Below are 26,202 nucleotides of genomic sequence, written 5' to 3' on the forward strand. Positions count from 1 at the left end.
ACTGACGGCAGAAGGTCTGGACTTTATCGCTGCATTTCTTGGCCAAGGACTGCCCAAGAGGACGTTTGGCTGACATGTAACGCAACCAATCACAGTTTGTTTTGTTCCGCGTCAAGTTTATGGCCGTGACAAAATAACGTTGATGTCCCTACAATAACAGACCAGCGTGCATCTAATAAATGATTCATTCAAGAATTTTGTGCAAGTTTACTCTAACAATGGAGCTGCAAACTTCACATCTTTTGAAAAACCAGCATTTAGTTGATCCTGGTAAGCACTCATTGTCAGAGTTGTAAACAATGGCTTTCTTCTTCCATGAGGGGTTTTTGCGTCACTGCATTTGTTTACAGACGGACCGATAAAGAACGAGACACGCACGTCTCCCGGACATCCTGTAGAATTCAACCAATCAGATTGCGACTTCGAAACTACTGAAGTGTTTCCAGAAAGGTGTGCCATATGCATCAGACGTTCAGCCAACGGTCCGTGGGCGTGACGTCTGAGGCTGAGACTACACCCCTAGTATCGGTGTATCCCTAGACAAAAGGTTATACTGCTGCTGTGGTAATTTTACTGACTCTTCACATCCTCATCCTTTGAAAAAGCAAATTCTCTTTGCAAAATGATGCAGAGCAGAAAACAGCATATTCTAGACATGTACACAACACGAACCAGCTACAATGTTTGAGGGTGGGTTAAAGTAGATGTTTTTCACGGGCAGCCAACGAAGACCATGGGTGAGCATTATGCAAATGTGTTATGCTGTTACGTATGCAAGTTACGGAAGAAAGACTGGAATTACTGAAGACTCATTTCGGAAGTTCAGAATAGATTTTTTTTTTTGGAGACAATAACCATTGAAGGGCTCGCAAAATTTCAAAATCGCTGGTAGCCCTTCGGGCAGGCACTCTTCAGATTTTGGTAGCCCGAAATGAATTTTACCAGCCCAAATAAAAATAATTTTTAATGTAGAAAATTGGATGTAGAATGTAGATGTAGAAACATGAATCAAAAACTTTTTCAAAACACAAATTCACTATTAACTAGTTTCATTAACATGCAGATGGCAGGGTTTTATCATCACCGAGGTCCGTACTGTGAGGTAGGCTAGTTAGGGGGGTTTGGGGGCACCTCCGAGAAAATTGGTTTCTCTGATCTACATATGTGCATTTTAAGATGTTTTGAAGGCCAAAAAAAATTGAAACAATAGCTTTAAAACCATATCACGCAGCTGATTATTTTTCTGTCCTCATCAGCATCACACTCTTTTTCTCTTGCTCTGTCTCTTCCCCTCCTAAAGCTGAGCTTAGACTAATATAGGCTTTTCATTTTTGTCTGTCAGTGAAGTAAACAGGGTCAACTGATGATTTATGAATAATTTTCTCAGACGCGTTCATTTACTGAAAGCTACTAGGAAAGCTAGGTAGCCTAACTAAGTTTATTAAATTCATTCACAAAGTACACATTCATTATTGATCTTATTCCTAATACAGGGCCGTAGACAGGGCTTTATAATCAAAGAGGTCCTACATTTAAGGTTGTTAGGGGGTTAAATTTTATTTCTCTCTCTGATATGTGCATTTCAAGATGTTTGAAGGTCAAAAAAAGGATAAGAAATAGCTTTAAAACCATGTCAGCGGGCAGTAGATTATTAGGGGTGGGGGAAAAAATAGGTTCTTAGATGCGGACGTGGACGATTCTGAATCGATTCTAATAACGTAATATTTATACAAAAGGCGGAACTCAAGCGGACGTGCAGTGCGCGGACAGTCTGTGACGCGCACATAACAGAGACGCATGATGGCTGAGCGCCAAATTCGAACAGCACCCTCTTCGTTAAAAGCTAACGTATGGAAAATTGGCAATTTCATTGTTACCCATTTAGTATTTTTGTATGAGAGCTGCTTTCTGTATCGTTTAGTTTTCACATCAATATGCTGTAAACCGATCAGTTATACGTACGTTATACTGTCCTGCAATATGTGCAATGCCAGTCACAAAAAGTTACATTTTGACTGCGCTCTCTGCAGATGTTCATTCACTTTTTTTGTATAAGCTGTTTTTGATTGTGTTACAGCAAACATTTCAAGTCATAACTCTTTATTATTTAGTTGTGTATAAGAGCGGGTTTGTATGTTACTAATTATTCAGAATATGCGCAAGTCATTATATGAGAGCTGCTGGTACATAATTCTATATTTCTGAACGAAAACTGATTTTGCTACAGCAACAATCCAGGCTAAAGTCAATAATTACCATTCCATGATAATAATTTCACTAATAAACAAGCTTCATTACAAGTGACAAAAAGGTCACTTAATATTTTATTCCAAAATTAGAACATATTTCTGTAAGAATTCGGTGAACGTTCTACGCAATCCAACGTGGCGACGCTCTTGACAGATGTTTGTTTGTTCATTAGGCTATAGCCTAATTCCTCAAAATAAGTAAAAAAAATCTTATTCTCTCTCGATACTGATGATACTGACTCGCGATCTTCGCAGTAGTGAACACGCCGGAGAGAAATGCACATTTCATACAGTTTTATTTTGTTTTGAATGGTTATTTTTAAAAGTAGAGATTTCTGTAGATAATAGATATATTTAGATAGATAAGCTACCGGTTTCGGTTCATGGATGATAGCTTAAGCTGTTCAGTCGCTGGCGCCTCCGTGTCGTGATTATTTATTGTCTGCTATATTAACTTTTTATTTATTAAATCCAGGAAACTGGATAATGAAACACTGATTAAAATTAAGATACAATTAATACAAAACGAAATTCGTTTTAAAGAAAGGCTTTGTGCTTTCTGTTTGAGGTCTCTGTTAAAGTTTTAAAGCAGTCTTTTAGTGCCGCATCATAACGGTCGCGTCCGTAATGAAGAACTGTCACGTAACATTGTTTTTTCCTCATAAATGCGAACACGAAAAATAAAAGACAAAAGACTTTTTAAAAAAGACAACCATCCACAACTTTATAACACTCCAGGCAAAGTACCTCTTTTTGGTCAACATCCTCCTTTTTGGAGCCGAAATAGTTAAAAATAGCTGATTTTGATTTTTGGTACGAAATCATTTTTTTTGCGGCGGATCCTCTTTGCCGCCCATTTTTAGCTATAGGATTGCCAGTGAATGTTGGCTGTGAGCGGTGAGCAGCGGCACAGCGAACCAATCACTGTGCAGGCACGCGGAAAGTGCAAATGTCACCGCAGCAACAACCCATACAACAAACTCATGTTTACTGTGTGCTACCGTTCTTTTAATACGCCATGAGTGCTACTACCCTTCACATCGCATGTTCCGGCGATGTGACTATCGCTCATGCGCACATCGCGATGTCGATGTTAAAACAGAATATCGTTCAGCCCTAGTACCAAGTAGTAAAAAAAAAAACAAACAAAAAAAAAAAACACGGTAATAATCGATAATCATTACCCTCTGAATCGTAATCGAATCGCGAGGTGCCTAGAGATTCCCACCCGTATAGATTATTTGTCAATACCTGCCCTCACTTCTTATCCATCACTCTTTCTTTTTCTCTGTCTCCTCATCTTGCCCTGTCTCTTCCCCTCCTAAAAGCTGAACTTTTTTAATTTACTGAAGGCTACAAATTGTATTATATTAATACTCAACATGTACACATTCATTATTCTTGTGCCTAACATGATGAAAACGGCTTTGTTAATGTTTCTTGTCCCCTCACAATGACAGTAAACTAATTACATTACATGAGTCACGTTACATAGGCCTATTTTCAGTTAAAAATGGCAAAATTAGACAAAAGTATATTCGTTTGCCTGATTATTTTTGTCATTCGTTTAACATTTTAGGACCTAAAAAAACCCTGTCAAATATGAAATGTTTAGTTTAGCTACTTACATCTTATCTCGCACTTGACCGTAAACTGAAGCGTCAGTCGCTCTGCTCAAATTCGCGCTCAGCAGCGTCTGTAAACATAAATCCTGCCTACTTTGATTTGGTTGGTCATCTCAAATATTCTGACATTGACGAGCAGTGACAGACCAATGAGGCTCAGATGAACACACACAGTCCTCTGTTTCTGATGTGCGCTCTACTCGGCACCGCTGCGCATTGAAGATGAAGAATGCGCTGAATCTGATTATAAGACTGAAGCAATTTTGCGAGCCGACCATTTATTGTGCACTTTGATCTTTTAAACTTTGCAGACCTTTTACATTCAAAAACAGCTATATTACACACTGCATGAAAGGTAATATCTGAAAAAGCATAACAGGGACACTTTAAACAAGGATTGATCTGCTGTAAAGTGTAACACCAGACCGTTGGCTTCCTCTGCGGGCATTTGTCATAATACATAATGTACATATATGTGTATTTTAACAGTGTTGTTCTATAAAACCATATTATAACCTGCTTTTGATCCTTGATTTGAACTAAATATTTCCTCATTGTTATTATACATGTATTAGTCTTTTTAAAGGTTTAGGTCTTTGCTTAGGCCTTTTTATTACCACAAAAAATATCCAATTACTTGATTAATCATCAAAATGACTGACTGATTACCAAAATAATTGTTAGTGACCATCCTAGACTTATGCTTTAAAATATTTTCTGAATTACCTTATTTTGGGCAAGGTAGAAAACAACCCTGCTGACAAAAACCCAAGATAAACTGTCTGGTTGGTCTTAGCTGGTCTCCATGCCCAGTCAGTTGGTTTATCTGGCTGGTTTTAGAAGGATTTGGACCACTTTAAGTTTTAGATTTTTTTTCCAGCAGGGAAAACTACAAGTGTCACTCACCCTTTGCATATTCCTCCTCGATAAGTGATGATTTTCACTTCTTTCACACACCCGTACTTGGCAAAGAACTCTCTGATCTCGTTCTCGTCCACCTGATGGAAAAGTAGTGGTACACAAATCAAGTACTTGAGCATAAGTACAGTAACCCTAAAAAAAAAAAAATTACTCCAGTAAAATAAATACTCATTTTCAATTTTACTTAAGTTATTAATGTACTTAAGTATTAAAAGTACTGATCAATGAACCATGTTTATTATTTAGCCAGCATTAGTCAGACTATAATTATAGTACCATCTATGAAATATACCTTAGTATTTTAAAAATGAGGAAAAAACAAATTTGTGTACATTTGTGATGTACAAACACACTAGTTTTATATCATCTGTAACAAAAGCTGGGAAGATGCATGAATTAACTGGCGATTTTAGAATGACGCCTACCCTGACAGACATCACACAAATACCCACATTTCAGTGGGCTTAATTAGTTGGCCCTTATACAGCAGATTTAATTCAAATTTATACGTGGCCGCAGTGGCGCCCGCAGCTGTATGCATACCATGTGTGCATACCATGAACCCTCCGACTGACCTGAAAAATGTTTTCCAAAACAAATATTATGCATATTCCTAATTTCTGTCATCTGAACCAGTGATTCCAATAATTTGTGAATTAATCATTCTTTTCAGTCGATTCTTTTTCGGTGAATTGGCCAAATGCGTTTGCATAACGTTCTGAAACGATTTGGCCGCTGTCACTAAATCACCTGAAGAGCAATTCCAGCGTTATGGACGTGACATTTGCAGTCAAAACGTAAAATATAAATTCTCAGAAAAAGCATTTAATACCAATATATTTAAAAGTCTGTTTATATGTCCATATTCCCTTAATAAAGGAGTCCAGACCAGTGTTTCCCCTACAATGTATTAAGTAGCGGCGCAGCGCCGCCGCTGGATTTTCAGCGCCGCTGCAAAATATTCACATGATCAGTAATATCACGAGTCACGACATTCACTTACACACGTTGTCATAAGGGGCCGTTCACATGCAAATATTTCAAATGTGGTCGCGCGGAAAGCGCACTCATAATAGAAGCGACGCGGCGACAGACACAACGACAGACGCCACGGGAGAGTGATCAAGCGTTTGTGGAAAGGAGAGAGCGGTACGAACTTTTCTCCGTTTAAGTCTATGGGGTCACTGTGTCCATTTTTTTACTGTCTATGGAAAATATATCGTCCCGCTCCCGCCCCTCCGTGTTCGGCGATCAGGTTTCATTCTCGCGCAGCTTGTTTCGTAACTTCACGTGCGGGTCTTTTCTGTTCCGTGTTTGCGCCGCGCTCTCCGTTTCGTGTGTGTGTGTGTGTGTCGGCGCACTGCGCTCTCTGCTCAAAGTTCCGCTCTGTGTTTGCGCTGCGCGTTCTGCTCCTTAACGGCCCAAACGCTCCGATCATGTAGGCTACCGATCATGCACTGGAAAAGCAAAGTCTGCTCAAATAACGTGAAATTTCTCAGTAGTAGACTTCTGTTTGCTGAGCAACAATGGTAAAATTACCTGCTCTGTCTGATCACATGCTCTGGTAATAATTGAGCTTTGTATGACTATACTTTATTTTGATAATTAGTCAAAAAATAAATCTGTTAAATCTGAGTATGTTGCATAGTCATAGAACTGAATGAAGAATAATATACTGATGCTTTATATTTTAATATAGGGCTATTTTCTGTCCAATTTGTGTGGACATTTTTCTTTTTTCCCCCTTTTTTTGTGTGTTGTTTAATTTAATTAGTGATTCTATATTTAAATATTGATGATTACAAGTTTGGGGGAAATGCGATTAATTGAGATTAAATCACAGCAAATTGTCTTTCTTACATTTGAGCCCCTGCCCCTGCTGAACTCTTTGCACGTCCCTGGAGGTTAGTGAAGTAAAATAGGCTATGCAAGCTAGTCACCTTTTAAACTAATGAAAAGTTTCATTTGGATTTTAATGTTCAAAATGTCTACAGGATAAAATAAATGAAAGTTCTGGTTACATGATGATGTATCTAAGTGCGAAAGTGTGTTACAGAAAAAAAGATCAGTAGTGCAGATGAGGGAGGAAAGAGTTTAATTTTTCCACTATAAATTTCTACCTTACATCTGAAAATTAACACAAAAGAAAAACATGAATAATCCTGTCCTAATCCTGTTTGTGACCAGTTCAAGGTACATGCTGCAATAATCATGCCTTCTGTTGATGGTATGTCTCAAAATGTCAATTTCTATCCACAAAACTTGCCAGAAGTCATGATTTAAGGGGTTATAAAAAAAAAAAAAAAAAAGAAAAAAAAAAATCTTGCACCCCCGGATGCAAGTGTACATTTATCTCATTATCAAAGTTGGAAACAGTTCTGCTGCTTAATATTTTTTAATAACCTGTGATACTTTTAGGATACTTTGATGAATAAAAAGTAATAAAATAAAAATAAAAATAAAAAAGAATAATAATTTTTTTTTTTTTAAATAGAAATCTTTTGTAACAACAATATACACTACTGGTCAGTAATTTGGGTTCAGTAATTTTTCTTTCTTTCTTTTTTTGAAATAAATCAATACTTTTATTCAGCAAGGATGTGTTAAATTGATAAAAAGTGATAGTAAAGAAGATTTATATTATTAGAAAATATTTTTTATTATTTTGAATAAATAAAGTTCTTTTTAACCTTTTATTCATCAAATATTTTAGGCAGCAGAACTGTTTCCAACACTCATAATAAATCAGAATATTAGAATGATTTCTAAAGGATCATGTGACAGACCGGATGTCACATGCTGAAGACTGGAGTAATGATCCTGAAAATTCAGCTTTGCATCACAGAAATAAATTATAATTTAAAAGTATAATAAATTGAAAACCAATTATTTTAAATTGTAATATATCACAATATATATAAAAAAAATCTGTATCTTTGATCAAATAAATGCAGGCTTGATGAGCAGAAGAAACTTCTTTCAAAAACATTAAAAATAGTAATGTTTTCAAACTTTTGGCCTGTACTGTATTCCCCCCAAAACTGCACAACTGTAGGGTAAAACATTAATCAAAAAGTGATAATAAAAAATGCGTCTTAAAACTGACATGATTGTAACAAAAATCACACAGTCTGGGGCCTCTGGAGAACTCAGAACAACTGCTAACATTAAGTTTAAGGTAAAAATAACTGCCATGAAATTATAGTATCTTACTCCCATGCAATTAGATAAACTGTTCATTCACTACATCACTTTACCTCTGTCTTTATCCCCTTTTATCCTCTTCTCTTCTTTTTGGCACTGTATCTATCGCAGACTATAATCAGGGTACCCCCAGGATCCTCCAACTTAAATTCAAGGCTTTTTAAGACCTTTTTAATACCATTTCAAATGAAATTCAATGCCAACTTCGTACCAATTCCGACAGAAGTATGAGGGGAAAATGTCAAATCTGTATACATTTTAAACCCTAAAAAATAATTATGTACAAGTAGACTACTTGAATTAAATAATACATTTTATGTAAATTATCAGTCATATAAAATACATACGCAGCAGCGTTGTAGCGTGCACGTGTGTAGGCCAATGTTAATTTTGGCAGCCATTTTTTATTTAGTCTTACTCTTCATCTTCAGACGAAAATGCTTATTGGTCTTAGTCATATTTGAGTCATTCTGCCTTTCATAGTTTTAGTTGACGAAATGTGTTTGCATTTTTTGTCAACTTTTAGTCATTACTTTTAGTCAAACTGCAGTTACTTTAATTTTGGTAGCTATTTTATATGTAGTCTTTAGACAGAAAATGTCATAATTATTCTCTCTAGGCCAATTCGATTAAGCTTATGAGAAATTAAAATTAAGCTAACAGGCTGTATTGACATTGCACTCTTTAGCAGTAGCACTTGTGCAATTCTACATATCCCTTTTCCTTAGTTCTCCAATTTTTTTAGAGTGCCGTACCCACTCTCTTCCACGACTGCAGTCACATCTTTCCATTAAAGGACAAGTTCGGTATTTTACACAAAGCCCTGTTTACAGATCGTATCTGATGAAATAGAACGGGTAAGATTAAAATTTGGACACATGCTGCTGTTCCGAGAATTTTAGGTTTATTTCGCTTTCCCCCCCACCCCCACAATGGATGTCTATGTGCACTCGAACATTCATTCCTAAAACACATTAAACTTTCGTTTACAAAGACGTGAAACTCACCGAGTGGTCAGGGGTGTTCACTGGTATGTTCACTCAAAAATCGCTGAAAATGATGCATTCCAACAGGTTTTATCGTAGTTTTCCAACTCCATTGACTTGTATTGCATGTGCTGTGTGAGGTACGGTATTACTCCGCCGCTTCTTCTTCTGCTTCTTCTGTGTATTCAATGAAATGCCAGTGGTTTGCTTGCAATTGGCAAAGGTGCATTATCGCCACCAACTGGGCTGGAGTGTCTATTATTCAAGCTCTCAACGGAAGAATCTACGGGTGTGAGACGTTTGGAAAAATAGATCCACAGTTTTACAACGAATGGTAAAACACCTGTTGGAATGCATCATTTTCAGCGATTTTTGAGTGAACATACCAGTGAACACCCCTGACCACTCGGTGAGTTTCACGTCTTTGTAAACGAAAGTTTAATGTGTTTTAGGAATGAATGTTCGAGTGCACATAGACATCCATTGTGGGGGTGGGGGGGAAAGCGAAATAAACCTAAAATTCTCGGAACAGCAGCATGTGTCCAAATTTTAATCTTACCCGTTCTATTTCATCAGATACGATCTGTAAACAGGGCTTTAAGTGTAAAATACCGAACTTGTCCTTTAAGGGACAATATTTGCCCCATTTAATCGATTTTTCCATTTCATTTTTCACCTTTATAATACCTTTAAAAAAAAAAAAATGCTTTAAATAAAACAATGTTCAATAAATATTCAATGTTAAAAAACGTTTAATATTAATAAAAATATGATATTAAAATCGCCAGTAGGTGGCGGTAACTCATTGTCTTTGTCAAAGCCACAGATTTTGTTGCAAAATAGAGCAATAAGCCTGACAATACTGTTTGAAATGTAGTACATCACTTAATGTTACCCTTTTTTTTTTTTCTTTTTTTTTTTTTACTGTTGTATAAAATCAATGTCACATTTGAAATCGTGTGGATAGTCGGGAAACATTGCATTCTTGCTCGCATAATGATCAACATTAAAAACACTGCTGTATATCAGCCTGCATTTTGATCGCAGATTTAGTCGCACAAACAGCGCAAGCGGGTCATGACAGATCTTCTCAAATGAAGATCGCTGATCTCCAGTTTGTCTGTGTTTTCAGATCACCCGCGCTTCAACAATGTAGATAGAGCGCGCATGGATGGCTGTGGCCAGATACTACTGAAAAGACCGGGTAGAAAACATGTTCTTTTAACAGAAAAGCTCTGATTAGTAACCATCGTAACGGGTGCGCACGCTTTCGCGCGTTCTTCTATGACGTGAAGCGCGAGGTGCACTCAACGTTACGCGACTAATTTTTAATTAGTCTACATTAGTAACAGTTAATTTTGTTACGGTATGAATTTAATCATAGAAAAGGCAAAAAAAAAAATTAAGACCTTTGTAACGAAATCCAAGACTTTGTATAACAAATTCAAGGCTTTTAAGGCCTTAATTTGAGATTATCAAATTTAAGACTTTTTCAATGCTTTTAAGACCCCGCGGGTACCCTGTATAATGCTCATTTATAATGTGTCATGTAAATTCGGCCATCCGTCACAATCAGGAAACTTTCACCGCGTCTAGAACTGGCGCGAGCTGCCAGGCCCGTTTCTACGAGCCTGTGTGTTAAGCGCCCTCAAAAAAAAGCAATGTCTACATTGGATGCGGCGTCGCGCACGCTACACAACAAATTACCAACAGCTGATCGCGCATGCTTCAAGCACTCGCTGGGCGGGGAAAGATTGCATCTCTCTGCCATCTGTAACCATGTTGACGTGCCGCCCGGTGTGGCCGCGATTCGCGGCAATTGTGGTTCCGTCCCGGGTTACCATGGTGACGGCTGTGAGATTACAGATTTTTACAGATCTGCATGATTCACGTAGGTCACATTTTCAGGTCGGAAAATCCGGAATTCCGGATTAATCCGGAAAAATCACATCCCTGATCGATAGATAAAAAAATTATTGGGATGATTTTTTTTGCCCATATCGCCCAGCCCTAATTGTCACAAACATTTTCCAAGGGTACAAATAAACAGATTCTCAGAAATAAACAAATAAACATTTTGAATTAATTTTGAATAAAAAAACAAAACACAGGGGTGATAGTAGAAAAAAATCCTGAGCCTGAACTTTTTTCCCTGGGAGGTAAGCGGGCCCCTAAGCCAAGATATATGACCTGATCAACATAATTGTCAAGCTGGATCCAGGGGTGTGCTCCCCTAGGAGAACATTTTGATAAATAGTCCCTTAAATGATTGATTCTGGTGACTTTTGTGAATATAAAATGGACATCATTCAGACATGAGATGAACAAACCCAGTATTACAGTAGCAGGTTTCAGTAAGTCAAATTTACGACCTCTTTAATTTTAAGACCATAAAGATTGAAATTTAAGACCTACACGACGTTAGGGGTGGGGAAAAAATCGATTCTTCGATGCATCGCGATGCGGACGTGGACGATTCTGAATCGATTCACAAATGTCAAAAAATCGATTTTCTAAAAAAAAAATTTTTTCTTTCTAATAACGTAATATTGACGGAACGCAAAAGGCGGAACTCTAAAGCGGACGTGCAGTGCGCGGACAGTCTGTGGCGTGCACATAACAGAGACGCGCACATACATAACAGACTCATGATGGCTGAGCGCCAAATTCGAACGGCACCTTCTTCGTTAAAAGCTAACGTATGTAAAATTGCCAATTTCATTGTTACCCATTTAGTATTTTTGTATGAGAGCTGCTTTCTGTATTGTTTAGTTTTCACATCAGTACACTGTGTAAAACGATCTGTTATACGTACGTTATACTGCAATATGTGCAATTTCAGTCACAAAAAGTTACATTTTGACTGCGCTCTCTGCAGATGTTCATTCACTTTTTTTGTATAAGCTGTTTTTGATTGTAGTATACAGCAAACATTTCAAGTCATAACTCTTTATTATTTAGTTGTGTATAAGAGTGGCTTTGTATGTTACTAATTGAAGCTACAGTAAGTTGTTCAAAAATGTTCATTTTGTCTTCTTAATGATTAAATTGGACAATTTTCTTCTAGAAAGACAAGGTGTTCAGGTGGAGAAAAAAACTTTCTTTCCCTTGACATGTTTCGACTGCAACCTGCAGTCTTCCTCCACCTGAACACCTTGTCTTTCTAGAAGAAAATTGTCCAATTTCTACAGTATGTTGGTTCTGATCTACTTCCTAAAGGAAATAAGCCTTTCATTTATTTGTTATTGTTTAGTTCAACTTGATGAGTCACAACACATTGTGATGTGTTCATTTCTGTGTTCTACAGAACATAAGCTACATACAAATAATTCTGAAGTTATAACTACACGACACAGAAAGTGCTTTGAGTTGTTGTTACTCAATAAAAGAGTTAAGTAATTCAGCAGCTGACTTTTTTTAATACTGCAATCACTTTGTAGTGTATTTTCGTTTACTGTTGTGAAATGGAAAATCAATAATCGAGAATCGTTAATAATCGAAAATCGACTGTAATCGAATCGGGACTTCAATAATCGTAATCGAATCGAATCGGGAAATCAGACAGTTTAACACGACCCCTACACGACGTATTGCCAAAAAATATTCAAATCAAAGAATTCATTTTATTTCAATGAATTCAGTAATTGAAAAAGCATTAATTTAATTTACAGATAGAGCAATCACATTAGTAACCTTCCACACCCAACTCGTGTCAGAGAAAAGAACAGAATCAGATATCTTTTTTTTATAGAAAACTGTACTTTGCATATTATACTGTAAAAAAACAAACAAACACATAATTAGTTGATTTTAGTTGATCTTAACAAAAGATGAAATGGCATGAACATTTCATTTCATGATTATAGTGACAAATTATCACGGTTATCACAGAATCCTGTTCAAAAAGTAGGCTACTAGCCTAATACTACACAATGAAATCAATTCACCAAATTTTGTGTCGAAAACCAGCGAATAACAAACAAAGCATCAATACGCACTTTGTTTAAACATTAAAATAATACCATTAAAAATAAAGTTCTGACAAAAAACTATTTTATAAAAAGATAAACCTCACATTCAGACTTTAAATTATTTTTATAAAAAGAATGAGTCAAAAAAGATAAATTACTGACATTTACAATGCACTTTAGCTTATCTTTTATTATTAATAGTAAAATTAGGTCCGATTTTCCCGTGGCGTCTGTCGTTGCTATGCAACCATGCACTGACTACGCTCTCCACAATGACAAAAAGGTTTTAGTGGCTAATGGATTTCCACCACCGAAAACCGCCTGGAAAAAAACGAGCGCGTCGCTTCAATTATGAGTGCGCTTACCTAAGCGCGCCTACATTTGAATGAACTTGAGCGCGCAAAAGACGTGATATGTGAACGGCCTGTTGGCGAGCTACCTCAAATCAGGCAACGAGCTACAGCTATGGGGGTATTATTGTTGCAATATTCCAAATAAATAGATTAATATTCACAAATAAATGTAAAGAGATTCACAAAAATGTATCGAATTCACAAATAAATAGATTAAGATCCACAAATAAATGTAAAGAGTTTCACAAAAAAATATAAAATACACAAATAAATAAAATATTTACAAATGTTTTATTATTTTACAAACAACTCTGCCTGGCATTTATTTGTGAACCGCTTTCTGTGCATTTGTAAATCGCTGCACACATTTGTGAATCGGTTCCTGTGCATTTGTGAATCCCCTCACGCATTTGTGGATTTTGAAACACTTCTAGCGTTGACGTGCAGACAGATCCACAAATAAGTGGACTCCACCCACCGCCTACTCAAGCCAATCAGATAACGGCCACATCGAGCTGGCCAATCGTAGCACGTTCTCGCTTCAACCAATCACGTTTGGCTTTACACTGGGCGATCTTGCTCTGTGCTCATTCATCTGCATTTCAAATAGGAAGTGTACGCGTAAAGGCCCATAAAATATGTTTAAAATTTGGATTTTGTTAGAATTACACCATTAGACTGCTTGTCAAGCCATGCCACAATTTGTATGAGCCTTGAAAAAAGCCAGAGAAACAGCCCTTTACATCTCGGGAACAGCGCATTATGGACGCGTCACGTTATTCAAGATAGAACAGAAAAGCATCAAGTAGCTGACTAATGAATAACTGTGTTAAACCCATAAATAGCTACACGAGTTTTTAATTTGCATGGCAAGATTTTTATTTGCAGAAAACGCTGATGCTGAGGCTCGGACCATTCCATATTGGGTGGTCATTTGGGCTCATATTTGGTATTCTACATGACATTTATTTATGTCCTATTGCTATTTGTCACCGCAATTGTGCTTCAAAAGGCAAAATCGTATGTCCTGTAATTTCTTGCATCGTGTCTACCCCGTGCGAGGCTATCTAGAAGAATCTATCTTCTAATCTAATATATCTTCTATCTAGAAGAAGTGCGGGCATCCGTTTACTATCAATGAATGATAGTACACTATCCAGGACACTATCACGAAATATGATTTTTCAAGTAACCAGCACTAGTCAAAGTAGGCTACGATCAGAGCCGTTAAGAGTACGATTATGCAGACATGTCTGCAGCTAAGCAGACGTCACATAGGGAATTATGTGTTAACGTTTCAAACATGCTAGTTTTACATTAGGGACTTTAAGCAACAGCTGCGAATGGAACGGCTACGGCGACCGGAAGTATGCTGTCACACCGCCGTAGCCAAGAACGTAAATCACTAAGCAACCGTAAACAGGACAGCGCAACACGGCATTAATTCATTTATTGATACCAAAAAAAAATAAAAAAAGTCATTTAAAAAAGCAAGAGAAGGATTGCTTTTGGCATTAAATCAAGACAATCTTTTGTCAGAAGAGGAGTTTTTACTATTGTATGATGTAAATAAGTCTAAAAACCTAGATTTACTCTCACGTTGTAGCGACTCCGGCAAATCAGCTGTTCTCCCGTAGTAGACCGTTACAGTAGAACGTCGCAAAGTAGCAGTTAAATTTGTGCATGCGCAATACAACGCCAGAATGCCGTTGCCGTTCCACCAGAGGCTGTTGCTTAAAGTCCCTATTATTTGAAACTGCTACGGCAGCAGTGAATAGTGCCTATTTGCTTTTGACGCGCTGTGTCGCGCCTCTTGCCGGTGAAGAGACTGTTCATGATGCTCGGGATCTCTGATTATCATAATTCCCTGAGTGTATCCTGATGGAAATATAAAGAGGCCTTAAAAAAAAAAAAGAGTGTTTTTACCACACAAACAGTTCAGCGCTACTACTGCTCCTTTCAAGGATGCAAGAATCAGTTCCCGCCCCGAGTGTAAAGCCAAACGTGATTGGTTGAAGCGAGAACGTGCTACGATTGGCCAGCTCGATGTGGCCGTTATCTGATTGGCTTGAGTAGGCGGTGGGTGGAGTCCACTTATTTGTGGATCTGTCTGCACGTCAACTAGAGCCCGACCGATATATCGGCGGGCCGATATTATCGGCCGATATTAGGCATTTTCCTAACTATCGGTATCGGCATTTATAATGGCCGATAAATTAATATTTAAAAAAATGCAGCGTGCAGTGATTTATGTGAGGATGGCGCTGCCAATAAAGCACCTAAAAGCTGTCACAAAGAACGGGCAAAAGTGGCAAAAAAAATAACGGCTGCGTCCAGTGTAGACACAGTGTTAAAGCTCATTCTGCTACGTTACAACATCAAGCAATATTCCAATAATTTATGTAATTATTACACTTTATATAGGGCCATTTTGCATTAAGAGTAGCCAGATGGACACGCGACACGTTCAGAATTAATACACTTTTAGTAAACTACAGAACAGCGCGAGCGGGAAGCGGCGCACCTCACAGGCAGAGAATGCTTCCGAGAATGGACACTGCATTAGTGATATAAAACGCACACACACAGGTCTGTTAAATTAAGCAATACTTTTAAGGTAGTCTAATATTTTTCTGACTAACAAAATTACTGACACAGTAAAGGGTAGATTTAAATAAAGAAAAACGAAATTTAAATAAAGAAAACGAAATTTAAATAAAGAAATTAAACGAAATTTAAATAAAGAAAAACGAAATTTAAATAAAGAAAAAACGAAATTTAAATAAAGAAATTAAACGAAATTTAAATAAAGAAAAAACGAAATTTAAATAAAGAAAAACGAAATTTAAATAAAGAAATTAAACGAAATTTAAATAAAGAAAAACGAAATTTAAATAAAGAAAAAACGAAATTTAAATAAAGAAAAACGAAAATTAAATAAAGAAAAACGAAATTTAAATAAAGAAACGAAATTAAGTTAAATTAAAAAACGAGATTAATTTAGATTGATAATAATGGGTAAAAAGGCTAATACATTTTGTTTCTATTATTCTATTTTCCACAATGTCAAAGCAACACAGCTTAACCCAAAACACAAGCTCAGACATGCACTTCGTCCATATACAAACTCCGCTGTTCTGCGCTCTGGAACACTTGCGCGTCAGTTCTATTTCTAGCATGCATGCGTTTTCCGCGTGGCTCGAGCCGCGCCTAAGAGACGCGTCTCACGCAGGCAGTGCGCAAACTCCAACCTGTTAACATGGGAGCCGAAATAAAAACGGCCATGCCACGCAGTCAGTGTGTCGCCGGCCTTATTCAAGCGCGAATGAGAACCGTTTCGAGGGGGATCCCAGATGTGAAAAAAAAAAAAACGAATGTCAAATTTTCAAATTGAATACCAACCCACCGAACGAATATTCGAATATTCGGGTCCAGCCCTATAGCCTAGTTTCACGTTTAGTACATTTTGCTTACTAACTTAAAATAGTATAAAACTACTGTACATATGTAATTATAAACGTTTTCATTATGCTATTATTAATTTTACTTTACTAAAAAGATCTGAGTTCTTCCTCCACTGGTAGATATTAGAGAAATTAAGATTAAAAATAGAAGATAAGGTTTTGTCAGTGACACTTTTGATATATTTATTGATACAAGTTATGTTTTAAATAACATGACTAAATTAAAAGACAAAGTCGTTAGTGAAGATTATGCAACAGTATTTAGAATATAATATAATATAAAATGCAATGCAAACTAGTTTGGTTACAGCTCAAATTCTCATTCTATCATTCACCCTGCCTCCATTACATATCTTTGTCACACAAGTGTTTGATCACCACATTTGAGTGATCATTGCAAAACGTTTATATATTTATTCTGTTTATACTGTGTATTCTATATACAGTACCCATCAAAAGTTTGTACACATGCACCAATTGGAAAGTGTGTCCAAACTTACTGTACTATAATACACATAAATAATATTGCTACTGTATTATAATATACACATAAATAATATCGGCCGATATATCGGTATCTGGCTTTTTTTTTTATCGGTATCGGCGCCCAAAAATCCATATCGGTCGGGCTCTAACGTCAACGCTAGAAGTGTTTCAAAATCCACAAATGCGTGAGGGGATTCACAAATGCACAGGAACCGATTCACAAATGTGTGCAGCGATTTACAAATGCACAGAAAGCGGTTCACAAATAAATGCCAGGCAGAGTTGTGTTTGTAAAATAATAAAACATTTGTAAATATTTTATTTATTTGCAAATCTCATTTTATTTATTTGTGTATTTTTTTTTTTTTGTGAAACTCTTTACATTTATTTGTGGATCTTAATCTATTTATTTGTGAATTCGATACATTTTTGTGAATCTCTTTACATTTATTTGTGAATATTAATCTATTTATTTGGAATATTGCAACAATAATACCCCCATATACAGCTGCTTGATGACTAGGATCTAACTCGTGTCGTGGCAGCACTTTTTTCCCGCTAGTTCCATATAATATTTTCCTTGCGCACTAAGTGCAGAAACATGCTCCTGGTTGCCGGAGTTTTTGACACCAGCTTCCAAAGGGCTTTTCGTCTCTACCCACCTCCTCTATTCCAAGACCATTTATTCTTTATGCCTTTATCGACAAGTTTGATGTCTTCCCCTGGCTTCATAAAGTTGCAATCCATGACTTTGGCTATGTTTCGCGCTGCCAGTGTGGGAAACACATTTGTAGTGTACAGTGGTGGTCAAAATTGATGGCACCCCTGATAAATATGATAAAAAATGGCTGTAAAAAATAAATCTGCATTGTTTATCCTTTTGATCTTTCATTAAAAAAATTCACAAAAATCGAACCTTTCATTGAAGTAAAAGAATTGAAAGTGGGGGGTAAATCACATTATAAAATAAATGTTTTTCTCCAAAACACACTGGCCATAATTGTTGGCACCCTGTTATTAAATACTTTTTGCAACCTCCTTTTGCCAAGATAACTGCTCTGAGTTTTCTATAATGCCTGATGAGTTTGGAGAACACCTGACAAGAGATCAAAGACCATTCCTCCATACAGAATCTCTCCAGATCCTTCAGATTCACAAGTTCATGTTGGCGCTTCTCTTCAGTTCAGCCTACTCATTTTCTATATGGTTCAGTTTAGGGGACGGGGACGGTCATGGCAGAACAGGGCTCCAGACTAACTTTTTTTATTAGGAGCGCTGTAGCCCCTGACTTAAAATTTTAGGAGCGCAAGCAGAAAATTTAGGGGCACACCTTAAATCACCTTGCAATGCAATTATTCATATTTTCCCCCCACATAACTGTATTACTGACAAATGCTTTGATAATAAATAGACTTAATGTACAGAAATTACAATGTGCAGTTTTATTTTAAGTTCGCAGGGCTCCAGACTAACATTTGACGGCAGAAGCACTAAGTTCTACAGAAAGTATTTGGTAGCACTGTGGGATGACAAAGCACTGAGCTTAATTTGAGGTGTATAGATAAAGTTAACTTTAATTATTATCATTCATAATGTCTTAATATTAATTCAAAAGCAAAATGAGTGACAAAATAGCTATTAGGGAGTGAAAATAGCCAATAAGCGTCCTCTATGTTTACAATGGTAATTTAATCTTTTTTTTTTTTTTTTTTCCTACTTCTTGAAACTTTTAGTTTTATAAATAGGGACAATCTTTAAAGGATGAACAAAAAAATATTTGGTCAACACATTAAAAATAACATTTAAATATGATATTATAATTTTCAAGTTCTGGAAAAAGATATGTGTAGGCTACTGTTATATAACCATAGTTACAGTTAGTGTTACTACATTAAATCCATGGTGAATGTTGCTGATCTGTGGACCTAAAGCCTTCTATAACTTGTTCGTTCATGACACGATGTTTCTCCTGGTTTCCAAGTCAGTGCTGTTTGATCTGATATGGTTTATAACAGAGAATTCTGCGTCGAATCTGAATGTTTCTCAATGGATCTCTTCACTGGATCTCAACGATGTAACGGTGTTGCGTGATCGAGATCCGCCCGCGACTGGCGAGAGAAGTTCTGCGCTGTCTATTATTGGTTTCGAACTATTAAACGGTCTGTGAAGCAGAAATGAGTAGCGCAGTTTTTTTTCCGCTTTCATTTTGTTTTCATTTATTAACATGTCACAGCATACTCTATACTTGAGGCTGAGATCGTCTCTAACTAGCGTATTGTGTTTAAACTGCAAAGTGCCTGCACTGTCGGCAAACTTCGTGTTCCCCGCAGTTCTGGGGTAGCGATTGTAACATTCGCAGTTCATTAAGTTCGTCTCCTTACAGTACCTCAACCAGTTGAATTCTCTCAGCCAGTCTTCCCGAAAATGGTGCGTTCGGGACTTTATCACCTCACAAACCTCTGACTCTGAATCTGAATCATCATCTGACTATGTCTGTGACATTGATATTTGTCTCCGTTAGTCTGTTTCCTTCCCACAGACGTTTACGCGCGCTCGAATATCTCTAGGACCCTCCCCCTCCACACATTAGCCAGTTACAGTGTCCATTCCCTATTCTTCTCACACTCGTCATCATTGGCCTGCTACACATTCCAGATTCATTGACGCGCCCCTTCCACGTTTAACGTAAAAAAATGACTGGTCGCACATGTGCGACTGGATGTAAAATTCAGTCGCACACTCTCAAATTTTGGTCGCAAAATGCGACCATTTGGTCGCAGTCTGGAGCCCTGCAGAAGCTTCATTTTGTGCTCAGTTACCCATTTTTGTGTTGATTTTTATGGATCGTTGTCCTGAAGAAAGATCCAACCACGGCCCATTATAAGATTTCTAGCAGAGGCCGTTAGGTTTTGATTTTTTATCTGTTGGTATTTGCTAGAATCCATAATACCATGTATCTGAACAAGATGTCCAGGACCTCCAGCAAATAAATAGGCCCACAACATATAAGATCCAGCAGTATATTTAACCGTAGGCATGGGGTACTCTTCATCCCTGTTTGCACCAAACACATCAGCTGGGTTTGCTGCCAAAAATCCCTTTTTTTGTTTCATCTGACCACAGAATCCAGTCCCTTTTGAAGATCCAGTCGCGTCTGACCACTGAATATGCTGGAGTTTGTTTTTGGAGGAGCGAGGAGGATTTTTCTTGAAACCCTCCCAAACAACATGTGGTGATGTAGGGGTTGTTTGATAATTTTTTTTAGGCTTTCTGACCCCCAAGACTCAACTAATCCCTGCAATTCTCCATCTATGATCCTTGGAGAGTCTTTGGCCACTCAAACTATCCTCCTCACCGTCCATTAATACAATATAGACACACGTCCTCTTCCAGGCAGATTCGTAACATCTTTAGTTGGTTATGACTTCTTAATTATTGCCCTGATGGTCAAAATGGGGATTTTCAATTCTTTAGCTATTTTCTTACAGCCACTTTCTATTTTGTGAAGCTCAACAATCTTTTGCTGCACATCAGAACTATATTCTCTGGTTTTACTCATTGTGATGGATGATTCAGGGGATTTGGCCTTTGTGTTTCCTCATATTTAAACTCCTGTGAAACAAGAAGTCATAGCTGGACAATTTCATGTTCCTAGTCAACCTGGTGTGCTTAATGTAAATATTAATGGGAAAATACTTCAGAGATATTTTTCTCATAAAAAAATTCTAGGGGTGCCAACAATTATGGCCAGCGTGTTTTGGAGAAAAATACTTATATACACATATTTCATAATGTGATTTACCCCCCAATTTCAATTCTTTTACTTAGATGAAAGGTTAGATTTTTGCAAATTTTTTGAAGGAAAGATCAAAAGGATAAACAATGCAGATTTATTTTTTACAGCCATTTTTTATCATATTTACCAGGGGTGCCATCAATTTTGACCATGACTGTATGTGAAACACAAAACAAATTCGCACGTGGAGTGACTGCTGACTCAATCTGATTGGCCAAAACCCAAGACCAGCCCCTACCCTATTACCGATTGGCTGAAGTAGGCTTACTGGTGTGGTTTAGTGAAAGCGCCTCTCAGATCTTGGGATAATTGTCATATCACGCGAACCTGTTTTTTTTTTTTTTTTGTTTTTTTTCGCAGACACGTCTGTACGGCGCCGGAGTGCTATCAGGCCTGAAAACAGTAAACGGGTACTGAATGTCACTCGCCATTCTGATGTTGCTTGTCTTTGGATTCATTTGGTTAGAGTATTATCCTCCTTTTCTTTGAGGGCCTTCCATTTTATTTCTCATGGAAGTTTTGAAAATTTTGTGGGGTTTATCACTTGTCTCAGAATCTGAAGAGTTTTCTGGTATCTGCTCTATAACTTGCATCCTCTTTTCTCTATTCTCATTCCTTCTACCGTAAAATGAGCTAGATGGGAAGCCCTGAAAGAAAATATCCAGTTAAAAATACTAAGATAGTCACCTAGATACTAATATCAGTTTAACCTGTAAATTTTATAATTTGTAAAAAAAATAAAAATAAATTACCTCAAAATACAAAGATTTTCAAAGATCAGAAGAAAAGTAAGTTTAATACACATTTACTTCCCTCAAAATCTGTATGTCCTGCACCACCGGTTGCCATGTTGTATTTAGGTCAGGCTGACTAATTGATCACAAAAAACTTGAAGCAAATCATGTGACCAGCATACTCAATACAGACCAGGCTGTGATAAATGATAAAAGGATTTGATGAAAAAAATCGTTCTTATGCCCCAAAAAAGACTAAAACTATGTAACTCGGTTCACGTTGCCTGTTTTAGGGTTAAGATACAATTAATACAAAATGAAATTAATTTTAAAGAAAGGCTTTCTACAAAAACAAACTTAAAGTTTTAAACCTGCTTTTAGCCTCTTAAAATCCTTGATGTGTCATTACAAGTGCCCATTCATTACAAGTCACTCACTCACATGGCTGGGCACTTGTAATGACACATCAAGGATGTTAAGAGGCTAAAAGCAGGTTTAAAACTTGCCCCATTTAAGTCAACAGGGTGCAAATTTTAAAAAGAGGATAACACGGTGTAGGCAACACCGATTTTTGTCGTTGTTCTCTGTACGGACAACACTCCAAATTTACAAAAAAATGAGCTCAATGTTAAAATTGACCGGAGTTCTCCTTTAATGAAGAGGTCAAAATCATGTCTGCCCACTCCATTTGTCTCCCGATATATTGCACATATTATGATCTTACTCATGCTTTTCACTTTTCATATAAAATCAACAGATGAAATTAAAAAATAAATTTTATTTAAACAAATATGAAACTAAATCATTTTCTTTAATGACTAGGCAACAACAAGTAGGCCTATTAGCCTACAGTAAAAAGAAATTTAATGTCAGAGCGGGATTTCAGTGAACGCAGTCTTACCGGTGAGCTTGTGTGGGGAGAGGAACGATTTTCGAACAATCATCGAATATTATTTTGCTTGATATGCCAGTCCTTAATATTTGGTGTTTTAAATGCCTGTTTGAGGTCTCTGTGAAAGTTTTAAAGCAGTCTTTTAGCTGCCGCTTTCAGAGCGGTCACGTCCGTAACATTTTATGTTCTGTGGAGAGCCAACCCTTCTTCATCCGGTTAAAAAAAAGTTAACGTTTTGGGTCACGTCCATTAGGGCTGGGCGATATGACGATATTATCGTATATCGACGATGTCTCGCAAGTATCGCGATGTCGATTATAACAGTCTGTTTCCAGACGATAATCGTCAATATCAAAAAATGGCATTTCTCACATAGCCCTATAGTTATACACATTTATTCACATGCAATAACATGAATGAAATTATTTTTATAGGCTAGTTAGTAGGATTAGGAATAGAAAATCGATTCTTCTTGATAGCATTCTTTAAGCGCAAGAGAGGACACGTCTGCATGCGCGCTGTTTTCTGAGCTGCGCACTCACAAAGCGTGCCGCCTCTCATATAGTGCACGGACACATACACAATTATATCTCACAATTATACTTCTAGTTCATTGATAGCATCAAATAAACATGAATAAACATCAGAAGAATTTTTGTTTCGACCACGGAAAGACATAGGTAGGCCTACACCTTTTTTCCAAGTTCAAATATCCCCGTAAACAGTTGGTTTTGTCTTAAACGGTTGAGAAAGAAAAACCGTATAGGCCTATGTCTATTGAATCAGTGCATTGAAAGCCTATACTCGCTGCCACAATTAATGTTGATCAAAGAACAAAAGAAAAAGAAAATCACTCAATGAACTTTTGTAACTTTAATTAGCATAATATTTTATTTGCCTGTTCCCCGTCAAACATCATTTATCCTTAGTTTCAATTTTGTTAAACATTTATTCTAGATTTCTTGATCTTTGATTTTTTTTTTTTTATTAGCATGCTATTCGTTTTTATACAAATTTGTTCTGCAGACGAAAAAATTAAACTGTACGGTTAATTCAGAATAGCAGAGATATCCAATTTTTAAAAATAATTATATAATCAAGTAGCCTAGGCCTATTTTATTTTGTTTTGCAGGCTAATAAAAGTTCATCAGAAAAACAAATGGTAGAAGTAACTTTACCCGTTTCTGAATATTAATTTAAATGTTGCACATAATAGGCCTAATCAAAAAGCACAAACATGCTTTTTGAAACATGAAAATTAAAATGTCGTTATATTGCAAACGGATGAAGAAACTGTTGCTTTGAATATTTCATGCACGCGTACGGAGTTTACATTGTTGGTAGCTCCGTTACAGTAGGCTATATTGGGAGCATTATACTTTGCTTTAGATAAAAAAATAAACCAAAAAAATACATAATTTAATGACTTCTGTTTCTAAGTAAATAGTAAAGCAGTCATTTTTATTTTTTAAGTGGCTTAAGGTGACCTTGGAACTCAAACCAAAAAGGTTTGATTTTAATTCCTAACTTTAGATAGGTAACAAATATATTATAGTTTGAATACAAGTTTAAAAACAGCGCTACACATTATAATCAAGAAATTAAACTTGTCACATACCACCAAAAAAAAAAAAAAAGGAAACATCAGACCTATGAAAAAAAAAAAAAAAAATAGGCAAGACACCTTGCTATAACATCAACATGCATTCATTCACCTTTCTTACAATCACCAAATTGTGCTCTGTTCAGTTCAGTTGTATTTAACATTTCTCCTCGCAAAACGAAAATCGTTTCAAACACAAATGCGATAAGAACAGATTGATTAACGAGATACAAAGATCCAAGTCAGTTAAATGATCCGAACTTCCCACTACTAGTTGGTTCGCTTTTAATTTGTCCTAGTGTTTTTTTCAACTTTACCACAGTAAAAATGTGAATACAATAGGCCTGATACCTTTTTGCTTGCACATTAAAGGGGTGGTTGAGTGTGATTTCACTTTTCTAACTTTAGTTAGTGTGTAATGTTGCTGTTTGAGCACAAACAACATCTGCAAAGTTACAACGCTCAAAGTTCAAAGCAAAGGAAGATATTTGCTTTTAAAGAAAAGGACTACAACAAACGGCTGGTTGGGACTACACGACATTCCTCTTGGGTTAGTGACATCACTAACCCTAGAATTTACAAAAACCCCGCCCCCGGGAACACGCAGTCCATGTTGAGAAGAGGAAAAGTTGTTGTATAAGAGTACATTTGTGAGTCAGCTCAAACTTTAGCATCCATCTTTTCACATGCAATAGAAAGTCACTCTGTGTGCATCTCACAACAGTTCATATATGAGTAATTTATAGATTTATCATGACAGAATATCCTAATTGAAGATCGTTAACTCCACATCAGCAACAAATTCATCAACTAACCATTCAGAGACGTCCTGTTGCATTCTACATGTTGTCTCTCCATCCTTATCTGACTCCGTTTAACATTAAAGGCAGAACAGTTTCTGTCATTTTAGTGTGTCTGCGTGAGGTAATAGCAGCTGCTAACAGACGCTCTTGAAACCCCACCCTCTGCAGCAGCTCATTTGCATTTAAAGGGCCAGGCACAAAACTGTGCGTTTTTGCAAACCCTCAAAAAGTGACAACTTTAACTTGCTATATAAAAATATCTGTGGGGTATTTTGCGCTAAAACTTCACACACACACACTCTGGGGACATCATAGATATATTTTACATCTTGTGAAAAGGGCATTATACCACCCCTTTAAATTCTATTTAACACAATTTGTGCTTGTTATTATGGTAAGGTGCGTCAAGTTTATTTATATAGCGCATTTCACACACGCTTGGGATTTTAGTTTCGCTTTCTCTGGCACCACAAAATCAAACATAGCCTAAATGTCTTGACACTGCGGAAGATAATACTCTTCAGACCTTTTACAACAAGTGTCAGTTTCTTGGAACATCAGGAGAAAACATTAAGATATTAGAAAAGTGAATTACTGCCTTTCCAGCTCGTGTCCCACATACCTCTCAAAGCGCAGAGCGGTAGGCTATAGGGCTGAACGATTAATCGCACTTTCCATGTAATCACGCTTAAATCGAGACAGCTTATCGCAATTTTAAAACCGCAAAGGCTGCGATTATTTTTTATGCGCAGTTTGTCATTGCAGGGCTCCAAACTGCGACTAAAATGGTCGCATTTGCGACCAAAAATATTTATTTGCGAGTGAAATTTCTGCCAAGGTCGCCATTGGCGACAATACAAATTTACTCCCTTTGATTGTAAAATTTGCATCCTACGTGCATGTTTTATAACCAGTAGCCTATCGTAGGGGTGTGCGATTTGACGATTTTTGATCATGGACGATTAAAATGTCTCCACGATCTGCTTTTGAAGAAATATCGTAGAATCGTGCATTAGCCTATATCTGTTCTGGCGCCTCTGTCCCAACATACTGAACAACGCGACATAGCCTATATTCGCTAGGGGTGGGAATCTCTAGGCACCTCACGATTCGAT

At 36.9% G+C, this 26,202-nt stretch overlaps 1 protein-coding gene across 5 annotated transcripts in view; it reads right to left on the minus strand.

Moving 5' to 3' along the window:
- Positions 1-26,202, minus strand: part of dazl (deleted in azoospermia-like) — a 94,182-nt gene that overhangs the window by 49,316 nt on the left and 18,664 nt on the right. For all 5 annotated transcript variants that reach the window (XM_079878542.1, XM_079878543.1, XM_079878541.1 and 2 more), the window contains exon 3: positions 4,781-4,872. In XM_079878542.1, the coding sequence (XP_079734668.1) occupies positions 4,781-4,872 (92 nt within the window). The remainder of the gene's footprint in view (positions 1-4,780; positions 4,873-26,202) is intronic.

The sequence above is a fragment of the Squalius cephalus genome, assembly GCF_949319135.1.
Source record: "Squalius cephalus genome assembly, chromosome: 8".
NCBI lineage: Eukaryota > Metazoa > Chordata > Actinopteri > Cypriniformes > Leuciscidae > Squalius > Squalius cephalus.